General features: G+C 36.9%; 1 protein-coding gene across 1 annotated transcript in view; it reads right to left on the reverse strand.

Annotated features, from left to right (window-relative positions):
* Positions 1-14067, reverse strand: part of UNC79 (unc-79 subunit of NALCN channel complex) — a 130582-nt gene that overhangs the window by 34061 nt on the left and 82454 nt on the right. The window contains exons 34-40 of the mRNA XM_088145212.1: positions 12487-12603; positions 8308-8391; positions 6789-6891; positions 4827-4967; positions 2306-2344; positions 780-892; positions 611-696 (exon numbers count right to left, since the gene is read on the reverse strand). Of these exons, the coding sequence (XP_088001338.1) occupies positions 611-696; positions 780-892; positions 2306-2344; positions 4827-4967; positions 6789-6891; positions 8308-8391; positions 12487-12603 (683 nt within the window). The remainder of the gene's footprint in view (positions 1-610; positions 697-779; positions 893-2305; positions 2345-4826; positions 4968-6788; positions 6892-8307; positions 8392-12486; positions 12604-14067) is intronic.

The raw sequence follows: 14067 nt of genomic DNA on the forward strand, positions 1-14067 counted from the left end.
TAGGATCGCAGCTTGATACACACACTACAATGAGCTACTTCCACTTCTTTTCCTTCCCTAGCCCTGGGATTTGCAATCACCTCTCTAAGTGAAAGGGAACTATGCAATGCCTGAGCTATTGCTTTAGTGATAGCATGTTCCTTTAGGGTTTGTGCCATACCAGATGGAAATGAATGACTATTTTCAAGAGTTCTGGGGAGCAACACCATGAAAAAAAAACAGACATTCACTCCATCACAACAATGGGCAACTTCTTTTTCAGTCAAGTCCTGCATTTCTCAAAGTAATTTATCTGGGGTTACATGTTCTCTTTCCTCATTCTTCTTCTTCCCTGCCCAGAGCTCTGCTGGAAAAGGAACAGATTTCTCTAGCCAGCAATCTGAATTGCTTTCTTGCAGAAGGCTTTGGAAATTGAACTAAGGGCTAGATGAAGCCTTAGGGCACAGAAAGCCCACTCCTGTGTTACACAATTGAATAAATGTCTTGAGCTTTCTTCAGTACAAGCAAAATTTAGAATGGAAAATATAAGGATAGAAAATTAAACACTTGTAAGGTACATCTGGTGGGAAAATAGTACTAATAGTGAACCTTAAAGAAGTGATAGACTGACCTCTAAAAGTTGGCTCAATGCAGCTATGGAACTCAGTTCACTGAAATCCATAAGAGAGGTGGCCAAGGTTCGTAAAAAGCTTCCATCTGCAAATGACAATTTTTTTAGTGGGATTTCATGTGAACATAATGCAGAGTCTCAGAAATAAATTATAAGCACAGCATATTACCCTTGATGTTGCTCTGAAACAGCTGTGGAAATATACCATTGGGAGCAAGCTGATGGAAAATGCAACGGAGAAACTGCTTGGCCACACCTGCAGCATTCCCTGGAATCATCATACTGTGGGGGTGATGGGTTAAAGTAAAGGAAGAGAGAAAGAAGAAGAAAAATGTCATAATCTTACTAAAATATTTCATCATGAAGGCACCAACAAGAACACATCTAGGCAGTCAGTAATATTCATATTTTGCAGCATGAAGAGAATAAGAACTAGGAAAAATAAAACAACAATCCTTTGAAAGATCTAATATAAAGCTATTGCTATTCAATCTAAAGGGCAGCCATTACATCCACCAGTGTGAAGACTCTTCTGTCATACAAACTTCTTTTTAATCCATATGGAGAAGTATAAAAAAACCCTTCACACTCCATGCAGCAAAAGCTAGGCATCCTGATGTTTTCCACGTGTTTTGACTATAAATCCTATCAGCCTAAACTTGCATGATCAATAATAATAGGTAATGGCAACTGTAATCCAAATGATCAAGAGGGCACTAAATTGCCTAATACATAGTAAGAAGTACAATTCAAGTCAGATCAGCAAGAGTAAAAGAAGTAAATAAATATTCAGCGCTTATGTGCCTTCAGTGCCAGAATATCTTAGATTTCACATAAACATAGACTTGGGGTTTTCCAGGGTTCTGAATCATGCAGGCTGCCTAAATAAGTAGAAAAGGCTCTCTGATTCAGATCTGAGGAGTTTGATGGCGAGAGGCCAGGCAAGCACATTTGTTCTTCCTCTCCCAACCCTACTGCTCTAATTCCTACTTGATTAAACACGTAAGTAGAGTGTCACATAGGATAGTGCAGGTGTGATCTACTAATAATATTTTTCTGTGATATCTTTTATATCACTACAAAATGCAGGACTATATTAAAGTTGTACTCTATGTAGTGGCAGACGTCATCAAATAGTGAATAATCAAATTATCACAAATCAAGAGGTGTCTGTACCCATGTGAATTTTCCCTTTCTCTACGAGCATCTTCTCCTATTACAGTTATTATGTGCAATTGCTGTGCGATGGCTCCTTTCTGTGCTACTCGGTTAATACCAGAAACTCCAGATTACCAGGAATAAGTCAGTGACATGGTTTCTTCTCATGGCAGAACTGTCACATGCTAAATACAGGCATGAGTGGAACTATATCATGGATTTCTCCCACACAATCTGAGACTTCAGATGTTATCTAACAAAAGACATCATATCATATAGGTCCTTAATTAAAAGTATGATTATGCCAAAAGGATATTCATGAGTTCCCCATTTCTTTCTAGATAGTTCCCTATCTCTAGTCTATGAAAAGTTTGGCTTTTCATAGACTAGTGCATGCTAGGATCCAAGATATTTAAGCATCTAATATTGCTGTTTTGTTTTGTTTCAAAATCAAACATTCTAGCACATAAGTAATATTTATACTTTTGTTTGTTCTGTAGGCCTATGGCAAAAAAAATGATTTTCATTATACTGTACCTTTCTGCTTGATTAGAAAAATTGGTACTTGAAGCCAACCTGGCGAGGGGGAAAAAGACCAAGGGATGGGGTGGGGGGAGAGAATTAAATAAAAATGTTATTTTTTAAATAAAACAAAACAGTTGGAATTGGTTGTGCAATCAAATCAAGCTAAGATGGCTTTATCACAATCTTTTGTCAGAGAAAAGCTGCCACTACGGTTTTGTAAAAGGGGTGCATTGGAGCACTCTCTGATAAGTCTACTTGTTTTTCCTTATCACGAGAATGGTGAAGAATCACTGGCAGAGCATATAGTTTGTATGCAGAAGATCCTAGTTAAGTCAACAGTATTTTCAGGTAAAGCTGGGAGATTTCCGAGAATGGTAATCTAGAGATAATAATGCAGGCAATAGTGATCTAAATTGTGAGACCTGACATAAGGCACCTTCCTATGCTGTTCCTCCTTTCTAAAAGGTATCAGTTTCTTATCTGCCCCCTGGCTAAAAGCACACATACTCCCTCCTTCCACATCCTTTCAATCCTTTACATTTGCAAAAATGTACAGTATAAATGAGAGGAAGTGTATTAGTCTTTCTTAAATCGCTATAAACAAGCAAACCGCTAATCATTATTACAAACAGTTGTTTGCACCACCATTATTACTACTGGAGAACAAGTGCCTCCTCTTATTCATTCCTAGAGGGCAGATATTCCAGAGCTTCATTATTTATGATTTTCCAAGGCCTTTATTATTTCCCAATCTATGAGTCCCAAAGAAGATGGGCAGCATCACTGAAGATTAAAAGAAACTCTCCAAAATTCAATTCACCTGCAACTTGAAATTAAAGTGTCAAAATGGGTAACATAAGAATTGAATTTGTGTAAATGAATCCATTCATAGATGTTAGTTATGATTTGCTTGTCCCAGCTAACCTGTCAAGGAACAACTTCAGTCTAAGAGCTTTTACTATCAACAGCCCATCAGTGTTGGTGCACATGTCCATAAATGTGTCTTGTTACAGGACATTACCTGTATGTTATGCCAGATATGGGATGGCTTCTAAAGATGGCTTACCCATGTTTTCTCCTATTTTACCATAATACAGTTACACATATCCCACTCCACATCATTGCCTGGCAAGGAGGAGACATATGCAGAACTGCACAAGTAATGAAAGGCATATATTTTGTTAAGAGACAAAGGGAAGAACATGACTTGGGAAAGCAATTTTCACTGTTTCTCTTGAACAAAGTACAGTTCTGATCCAATATTTCTTGCTATCAAGCAGTTCCTCCAAAGAATACTCCAGCAGCAAGCTCTTGTCATAGGACAACTTGAAGGTATAATATACATTCATTACCAGGTACTAAAGGGTTGGAAAGTTGTGAAATCTGAAAGTATGAAGTATGTGCAAGAATATGTCAAGATACATGGTGTGAAGAGATAGAAAATTCATTCTTGTACTCCCTCCTGTCATGGTATGGTCATGACAAACAACATGTTGATGACTACCCAGATGACTAAATGAATGACCGCTAATAATGATGAATGATGCCAAAGAAGCCCAACAATCCATCATGGCCCATAAAAGAAAAGAAAAGAAAGAAAAAGAAAGCTGGAGGGAAAAGAAGTTTGAAGTCTCATCTTCCATTACACTGCATGTCATCTCAGAGGGCTCTCAAGAGACTTTGCATACCTTTCCTGTTGCCTGGCCACTCCAAGAAAGGGTCCTTTGTATGTATAATTGGGAGAGTGAACGTTAAATGCTTCCATTGCTAAAATAATGCTTTTAAAATCTACCAGTAGCCTCCTAGTATTGTTTGGCACTGTTCAGTGACTTTGTTCTGGTGCCACTTAAAAAGATTCCTAATTCAATAAGATAGTGTTAGTCTTTTGTAACACTCTCTCTGTTTTTCAAATTGATGTAGTTTTTCATATAACTCAAGAATGGAGACCTTCAGATCAGTGGCCTAATTTAGCCATAGACTAACCAAGCTGGTTTATCCTTACTCTAAAACATCACTGCTGGGTCTGACTTCCCTTTCTTCCTGCAGGTGAAGAATGAGGCACATACAAAATAGGAGCCATCTGATATATTCTCCAATTGGGCTTACACTTAGTAGCTTGTAGCTGAGCTGGTTAATTTGGCACCAATCTTTTCTGTTCAGGAAAGTCTGAGCAGCAATTGGCCAAGTCAATTAGCTCATTTAGGGAAGGTACTCAACAAATATCATGATGGTTCCCTGTGTCCTCCTTCACATAGAAACGGGGGATATGGGGGAGAGGCTTAGATGATGTGACAGTGTAATATCAGTTAAACCTGCCTCCTTGGTGTCATTCAGCTGGCTGGGACAAGTGAAGGAGTTGGATTGGGGAGCTTCAGCCAGATCTACTTCCCCTGAAATAAACTTTCATGCACTTTAGGGTTGCTTAAATAGCAGATGCATTAGAACATGTAACAATACTGAATTCACTCTTTATTGTAAACCATTTATCTGCAGAAGGAAGAAAGACATGAGGAAGAAAAATGAAAGTTAATACCTTCCTACAGATTGCATGATATCCAGCAACAAAGGAGCAGCCAGATCTGGGCTGAGATGAATGAATGTGGAGAGAACTACTATGGCCAGACCCAGTGTTTCTTCATCATACTCCTCCAGGATGGCTCCGCAGTCATGGCATCTATAAGAAAATTAGAGGGGGAAAAATGAAATATTAATATTTTAAAAATCACATTACATTGCTGCAGTGATTATTTTGTAAGTGAGGGCATTATGGATTGTGAGGAAGGAGGCAAATTGATTTTCCACCATTAAGAAGTTTGTTTCTGATTCCTTTCAATTTTGGCTACTGAATGGCATGTTGCTCATGTACTTCCAAGAGACTAATTTCAAACCTCTGCCAAGGTTCTATAATGTCTGATCTTAAGGGATATGTCAAATGCAGAAGAGATGAGGCAGAATATTACTAGCTATATAAAAAGACTTGGAAAACCAGTACATCTTGGCCCAATGGGGATGTTTGGTTAATTTGATCAACCACTCACTAATGTCTCCAACAGATTGTGATGTTTGAACTTAATAGGATTGTACAGACAATTTTCCTTTTCCTTTTCCACAACAGCAGGAGAAAATGCCAACAAGGTCATGAAAATCAATCTCATTTAGCCCAGTTTACTACCTGCTGCCAAAGCTTTTAGAAAACAACCAGACCAACTGACTGAAATAAATTAACCTTACAGGATACTTCTCATTTACCAACTATGCTCCCCCTTTCACTGCAGTTCCACCAACAAATTATGCAGTTGCATAACCCTCGCTGTTAAATATTTTCTTCTTGTATTTAGAGGTGCATAAAATGAGATATTGAAGCATTTTATTTGAATCCATATGAACTTATAATCGATATTTGGTTTCTTTGTTTTTAGAAATTCTGTCTTATCTTTCTATTAAAAATAATCAAGGAAGCTGGTGGACATGAAATAATTCAACAGTAAACTACTGTCTAAAAGCAAGTGATAATAAACGTTTTACACACACATGTATGTACGTATGTAGCAAACCTAATCAGGTGAGCTCCAAGTATGGAGTGTTTCATATTTAAATGAGAGAAGAAACTCATTTGCTTCTCCAGGCACTTCCTTGATTTCCCTGTCTACCTAATTGTAAGTTATGTTATTCATTGCTGATTTCACTGTTCTTAGCTTCATGGATTTTAATATTTTATTGGTATAACTGTGATTATCTCAATACAAAACATTTTGAGATTGGTGTTAAAATGAAAAGCAGTAGTGAACATATTATATAAATAAATAAATGTTTGGGGAGAGATATTTGTGGGCAGCACTCTATAAATGCATTGATCAAAATAAGGAAAGATAAAGGCAGGTGCCTAAAAACTGGAAAGAACCTTAGGTTTATTAACTTCCCTATCAATTGCTTAACTTTTTCTTTTATTTTGGACAGTATCATGTTCTTTTTAACCAAATGGTTGAAAATTTAGGATTATCCTACAATTTTCATTTCCCACCTCTCTCTTCTCTTTTTAGCTTTATCTCTTCCAGCAGGGAAGAGGGATTAAACCCTGCAACACAGAAACACAATATGCTCACACTAGACGGTATTTTTTATAGATGTCTAGCTCCCACCTATTCTTTTACTTCACCTATCTTATATTCCCACTAAAATTAGGAATGTGCTGTTTTGATGTTTTTGCCCACTTCTGGACTAAAAATAATCAACAATTTTTAAAAACCCAATAGTGTAGATATAAATAATCCCTTATCTATGTTCTATCTCTACATCTTGAAGATTACAAGATTACAGCACTGCCATTCTAACTTTTCTCACTTTAAAGCATTGATAAAATACCCAGCCAATTATTCTGGTTTTACTTCAATTACAAAATACTGATTTCCTGCTGCCATTGTCATTGTCATTAATAAATCAGCCCTTATCAGTGATCTTCAATGGCAAAACCTAAAAGAAATGTAAAAGTGTTTACTTGTCAGTCATCATGGTAGGCTGGTCATCAATGAAATCTTCTGGTGCTGGTACAAACATACTAACAATACTAGGTGCTGACAGCAAGCTTGATTTTGTAGCACCTAGAGAAAGAGAGAGGGCATGCAAGAAAAAAAGAGAAGAACTCTACGAATAAATCAAAATTACTTATTTTTTCTGATTTAATTATATACAAAGAGCTACAATGCTTTTAAAATAAACTTTCAGATATTAAACAATTGCCCCAATGAAGAGCTGTATAGACATCTTTTCAAAGAAATATCTTCTGATCTAAGATTTTGTCCTCCTAAAAATATCAAAACAACAAATCAAGAGGATGTAGCAGTTTCCATTTGCAATTTGTTTCAATTCATTCTGTAACTTGAGGAGTTACCTTTCAAACAACAGGTTTTCCACAATGTTGTTGGCCTGAAGCTTTTTTCATCTTTAAAGAAACAGCAAGGACCAAAAAGTTTGTTCATCAAGAACTGGCAAAAGATTTTGATTAAATCTCAGGAGTTGAAATGAATCTTAGTATTGCTTGGCAGAGAGCTATGAAAGTAAATTCATCATTTGTATGCAGATTGTTTAGAAGCATAAGAAAAAATGCAATTACAAATAAGTCAATTTGCTTCAGTGCTTCAAGAAACCAAGGACAGGGTGACCTATATAATCCAATGGGAAAAGTCAGTTCTTTTCTTAACCTCAGTTTAAAAAAAAGGAAAAAAAAGTTATCCAGAAGTTTGCACATTTAATGTTTGAAGAAGGCAAATATGCTAACATACAGTATCTAAAGAACCATAATCAATGGTAGTTGTTGGCCTGGCATAATTTTATAAGTCCCATCACATAAACAAGATTGATAATTCTTCCCTGTAATAAATGGTTTCCTACCATATTACATTATCTGGAATCATATATTCATGTGTGCTGCTAAAATGGGCAAAATAAGAATTTCAAGCAGTTATTGATTTAGGCAAAAATATTTATTGTCCATAATTCTCCATAAGAAGCTGTCAGTGGTCCTTTTGAGCTTCACAACAGATTCTTGATCTTCAGACTGTTTTAATAATAGTAACCATCCATTCTTAAAGTCATACTGATATATATCTTGCCATGCCCAAACTATTTCTTTGTGACATTGCTCTGGTATTTGACTGTTTTGGCAAGACATTCAGACAGAAAACAGTAAATACATGAAGATTGTGGCTTACATAACTGACGTAGAAAGGCAACCATTTCAAAATAATATATATTCGGCACACTTAGGCTGATGAACAATGAAATAAAGACTATTCAAAATGCATTACAGAAGTTAGAATAGCTTTGCGTTTGAGAATGAAAACAATTCAAGTCAGTTGCCTATTCTTTTGAAAAGAAACAATAAATTTTGTTAGCAATCGTTGTGAAATGTTTCAATTCAAAAAGTATCAAAACTACAATTTCAGTTCATGTTAACTAGGAAACTTGATTGTTAAATCTTGACAGCAAAATCAAGGTTGAATAGACACTGAACTAACCTCTTATTCTTAGTGGTGGCCCCTCCAGATCAGGGTTTAGGCAAACTGAGACATTGCATGGTCTCTTCCCATGCTGTATCTGTTCTGTGGATAAACAGAGAACTTCAGTCCCTGCTAGATTTCATTAAGAACTGGCCATGGAGCTATTCCAATAATATACCAGCCATATATAACAATTAAATGATACAACTTTCATAAACCAGCTAGAAAATGAACAAATGTTTAGAAACACAGGAAACTGTCCTATACTAAGTCATACTTATCCGTACAGCCCACCTTGTATAAATTGACTGGCACTGGATCTCCAGCATTTCTGGCACAGAGATTTTCACATTTCATGTTACCTAATTCTTAGTTGAAGATGCTGGATGTCTGATCTTGGGGGGGCAGGGGTTGTAAAATAAACAGGTGCCCTTCTGTTAAGCTATGGTCCCCCTCCCCAGATGAGTCAAATTTTTAACTAGCAAGCTGTTAAATATAAAAGAGAAAAAACATTAGAAATATCAACAGTCCCAGTCAAATATAAAGATCTGATTATTCCAAAATCCCTTTGATCTTTGGGTTTGGGTACTATACTATTCCTGTCAAATTCTAGCAGTGATAAACTAGGCAGAGGTTTGTTTTTAAATCACAAATTAATTATTGACCTAGGAGTTTAGAGAACACTTTAGTTCACAAAGCACAGACCATGCAAAGAGTAACAAGAGAAAGCAATGTCAAGTGCATAACAAAGAATGAAGAGTCTAATCATAAGGGCACAGTACACACATAGGCAATTATTTTGTACTGCAGAAAAAGAGAAAAGTTTGGAATAAAGCATTAAAAAAAGAAAGGCCTGAGGGCATTAAGTCATCTCAACAAAACAGAATAATTTTTCTGAACTGAAGTCAATTGGGGAAAAAATTACAATGAACCAGCAAAGAAAGATAACCAGAATGGAAAGATGATTCCCTATAATAAATATAAAAAGAGCTTCCCCTATGAAAAGCAAGCTAAGTGACTTATACTGAAGATTTTTTTTTCTATGTTACTTTTTAAGGGGCAAAGGTGTTTTAACTGCTTAATCAGATTTATCCTCACCATATCTTTATGAGGTAGGGTAAAATGATATTCATTCTGAAGATTACAATGGAGCCTGAAGAGTGATGGCTTTCCCTCAGCCATCCAGTAGAGCCCCGCAAAACCCAATGCCCACTTTATAGCTCAAGGCTCCATGTAACAATCTAGGCTGATTCTAGCAAGAAAATTAAGCAACCTCTCCCACCACCACCACCACTCCACTAAAGTAAAACAGTGCTATCTCATTTTACTGAACAGAGCCAATTTGGTGTAGCAGTTAAGGCACCAAGCTAGAAACTGGGAGACTGTAAGTTCTAGTCCTGCCTTAGGCATGAAGCCAGGTGGGTGACTTTGGGCCAGTCCATCTCTTTTAGCCCTAGGAAACGGGCAGTGGCAAACCACTTCCCAAAATCTTGCCCAAAAAACTGCAGGGACTGCTTGAGGCAGCCACCAGGAGTCAACACTGATTTGAAGGGAGAAAAAAAATGCAGAATATTATAAACCTACCAAATTTCTTGTTCATTTAAAGAATCTTGAAGAAATTTATAATAAAAACTGTATCACACAGTTAAAAACAGTAAGTTAAAATAACTAAAAAAAAAAAAGGATTGTATAAAATATATAAAAGAAACAATATAATAACCAGTAAAATAACAGCAATATATTATTTAAAGGCTTGGTAGATTAAAGATATCTTTGCCTCTAGCAGAAAAGATAAAAATTGGGCAAATGTATATCGCTAGGGAAAGTATTCCAAAATCAGGTGTGGGGTGGCTACCACTGGTAGCCACTCAACACACATAAGTATGGGAAGGCATCTAGAGTAGGCCTCTGAAGATGATTTTTGGGCTTGCTCTTAAACTTTGTACAAATATCAAGGGTTGCCTGTATCAGAATCCAAATCCCTAGCCACCCTCCACTACTGTTAGTACTTTATAAACCCTTTCCTAACATGCTGCCTTTGGGATGTGTTGGACTACAAAATTATGGGAAATACATCTCAAGGACACAAAGTTGAGGAAAGTCATTTCCTATACCATTCAGAACCCAATTACTGCCATCATCACTTTCCGTCCAAAGAGTCACTGCAGGCCCTGTTCCATCATTACAATGCTTAGAGCACTTAACTTAGGGAGAAAAAAGAACAAGTAACAGTTCATATAACAGAAATGTATAAAAGTATATATAGTATGTAGAAGGTGCATGCATGGAATCTGCAATTGCAAAATGTAGTACTGTATGACTCTCAATACTAGCTGTGAGGAAATGCAAGTTGCTATTTCATCACATCCTGTTTGTAAGCTCCACATAGGATTATAGCCATCGGACTGGCTACAGTGGGAACAGGATGATAGACTAGATAGGCCTTTAGTTTGATCCAGCATAGATCCTCCTACATTCTTGAGAATATATTCCTCAATATTCCAGTTCTAATTAATAGATTTCCTGTTCATTATGTCCAGTAGAACCCCTCTTGCAAAGTTCCTCATGGCAAGCATGCATAAAGGGGCTTTCTGCTGCCTGCAGAATTGCTGTCAGTCATTGCTTTATTTTTATGTAATTCATTCCACATCATGTTGCAGAAAGGCAATAAAAATATTCATAATAAATACAATTCTACATATAACTTTGCTATTCATATATGAAGATGGCTAACTTATCAAAATGATTGGTAAGTTAAATATCCATTTCTGAGCCTCAGATATCAAGATTTGATATAGGAAACATTTCAACTCTGAAATTATCCTAGTGCTTCCATTTTATTGCTGAAGTCCCAGAATTTTTTGGCAGATAACTGCAGTGAAGCATCTGGTCTCTTAATGTGCCAGAATCAGTCAAACTGTAGGATTTTCAGTGAAGTGGGACACACTAGTATTTTTACAGAGTGTCAAAATATGTAATAAAGAAATACTGTACTTAGTAGGTATAAATTTCATATTTTTATAGCCAGTATGTCTTCATTTCATTTTTCTTGAGGATATGGAAAACTTGATATCCAGTTAGCACATTTTCCCTGTACTCTAGCTAAGTCAGAATGAAATATTTCTCTATTTAAAGTATGTATTAATACCATATTGTTAATAGTGGAATGTGCTATCATAAAAGGTAGCAATGGTTTTCAAGGAGGGTATCATCAGCAGACTGATATGACCTTGTACTTGCACCTGTATCAATGGATGACCTTGATACTTCACATAGATGTTCAATAATAGAGGAAAAAGTACCAAACCTTGCAACACTCCACATATGAGCAGCCACTGGGCTCACTTCTTTTCCTGTGTAACCCCCCCCAGTGGAATCAGGAAAGAGTAGAACCACTCAAGAACAGTGTTCCCGATCTCCAGTCTCATTGCTAATCAATATGGTACTGAAAGCCACTGAGTGGTTGAAAAGGACTAGAAAGGGTACAGTACTCTATTTGACACAGGTATCCATTAATGCAACCAATGCTGTTTCTGTCCCATGCCCAAGTCTGAATCCTGACTGAAAAGGATCCAGATAATTTGCTTCTTCAATGGGGCCTTGTAGATGGCATTCCACCTCCCTCTCTACAACCTTTCCATGAAAGCGAAGGTTGGATATTGGGCAATAGTTGTCAGAATTAGTCTAATCCAGGGAGGGCCTCTTGAGGAAGGAGTATACCAGAGCCTCTTTCAAAACTGCAGGTAATATCCCCACACACAGAGTCTGTGAAGTGTTGACCACTTCCTTGATAAAACCAGTCATGTGCCCCTCAAAGGAGCCATGTGGAGCATGGATCTGCCTCACATGTGGCAGAAAACATACTAGATAGTGCCATATCCAAGTCCACAGACTAAAAGGGGTCCAATCTAACATCACAAAATGTTGTTCCAGTCACCACTGCAGACTCTGCCCATGAAAAGTCAAGATCTGAGTGAGCTACAGGGCCAGATGTGGGGACCAGCACCAAACTATTGCATTCCCTTCTCCTGGAATGCCATATCCTATGCTCCTCACCAAAACCCTCCTGACCCATCACTACAGAAATTGGCTCACCCTTCCAGTCCTATGTATCCTATCCCACAAAGCAGATCCCAGTTCCACTAACAACTTCCTTTCACAATCTCACATTCACTCTTTGCAATGTGGAATACTTACCAGTGTCCCATGTACTAATATTATGAGGAGCACTAGACTGATGTTCCAGCTGCCTCTTCATTAATTGGTTCATGGTCAGTGCTCCCAAAGAACCTCTTTTCATCTGTCGGAACTGAGCTGCAAGTCAGAAATTAATGCATTCATATGATTTTCAGTATTGTCATTTACTATTATTTATAATCACCTATACCTAGCTTTTTCTTCAAAATGAACTTTCCTACTCAAGAAGCTGCTTTTTGTAGCTATTTTGTAGATGTAACTGTACATCTCTATACACATTCAGCCAATGGGTTTGTATCCAATGATGTCTCCTCACCAGCAGAAGGAATGCTGATTATGGAATAGATCTACAATCACACCTGGAATTTCATTTCTGACCCTTACATTTACTCCAGAGTCGATTCTTTGGGTTCTTATGGCATCTTACTGATGAATGTCATACTGAAAATATTTCAAATACATTTCTGCATAAAGGGTTGTCCTTTACTTCAAACTTTAGTACTCCAAAGCACTTTTAAAATGTGAGATAGATTCTGTGACTGAATTGTGGAATAGATTAAAATTCCACTTCCAATTGATATAGGATTTTAATTTAAAAAATGTTCTGCAACATCAAATTAGAGAATAGCATAACTTTCTTCTATGCTTAACATCAGTTTATCAAACACAGAATTTCCCAGTAAAGTGCAGCGATTAAAATGTTAGAGCAGACAATCCTGCCTGGGGCATAAACGGTTGCCCAAAACAGAGGAAATTGGTTGTTTTTCTTTCTTAGCTTTTATAATGGGAATTAAACCCTTCCAGGTACCTTCTTCCTCATGAGAGCACTAGTTTTGAGAGTTACTATATTTATCTGATTTGTCAAGGACAACTTTGATTTTAAAGATTGGAGTTGGGAGGGCAGAGTTATTGAAAAATCTCACTGGCATTTAAGAACCAGGTAAACCAATAAGGTACATACAGATTTCTGATTAAATTATTTTCTCCACAAAATAATTTATTCAGATTATTTTTTCCTATTAGTTACTTTTAAAAATGGTCTGTAATTCTATTCCTGCTGCACCATTTTAACATGTTCTACATGGCCCTGAAAAAGTAAATGTGATTTTTTTCCCCCTAAACATCCCACGTGTAATCAGGTAGCAAACATTAACGTTCATTGTGGTTATAATTCAGTGGAAGCAGGAAGTACAGAAAAAGGATTTAAAAAGTGCAGAAAAGTGAACTAAGTACAACAAGAAAAATCTGCTGGTTTGCTTGAATGATATAGAATTGGTGACAATACAAATGGGTATTTACTACCCTGGCGTGCTTTGCAAATGTGAGGGATTGAGGGAGATCATATGGGAATCTGAGTATCTGACACTGGCATGGATCAGGAAGGCGGAGCTACCCCTAGAAGCTCCTGTACCTTCAGTGTATCTACATCTGAATCAGGAAGGAATACAGTTGAGGATAATTTAGGTATGCCATCAGTGTGACTGGTAATTATTGGAATATAGCTATCATGTCCCTCAATACATGAATGTTAATACTTAACTAAAAGTGTATTTATCTAAAGACAGCGTTCTGATAAAAGGA

The sequence above is a fragment of the Python bivittatus genome, unplaced genomic scaffold (genome assembly GCF_059951505.1).
Source record: "Python bivittatus isolate LINGU-HERP-01145 unplaced genomic scaffold, Pbiv_v1 ctg000480_np1212, whole genome shotgun sequence".
Taxonomy (NCBI): domain Eukaryota; kingdom Metazoa; phylum Chordata; class Lepidosauria; order Squamata; family Pythonidae; genus Python; species Python bivittatus.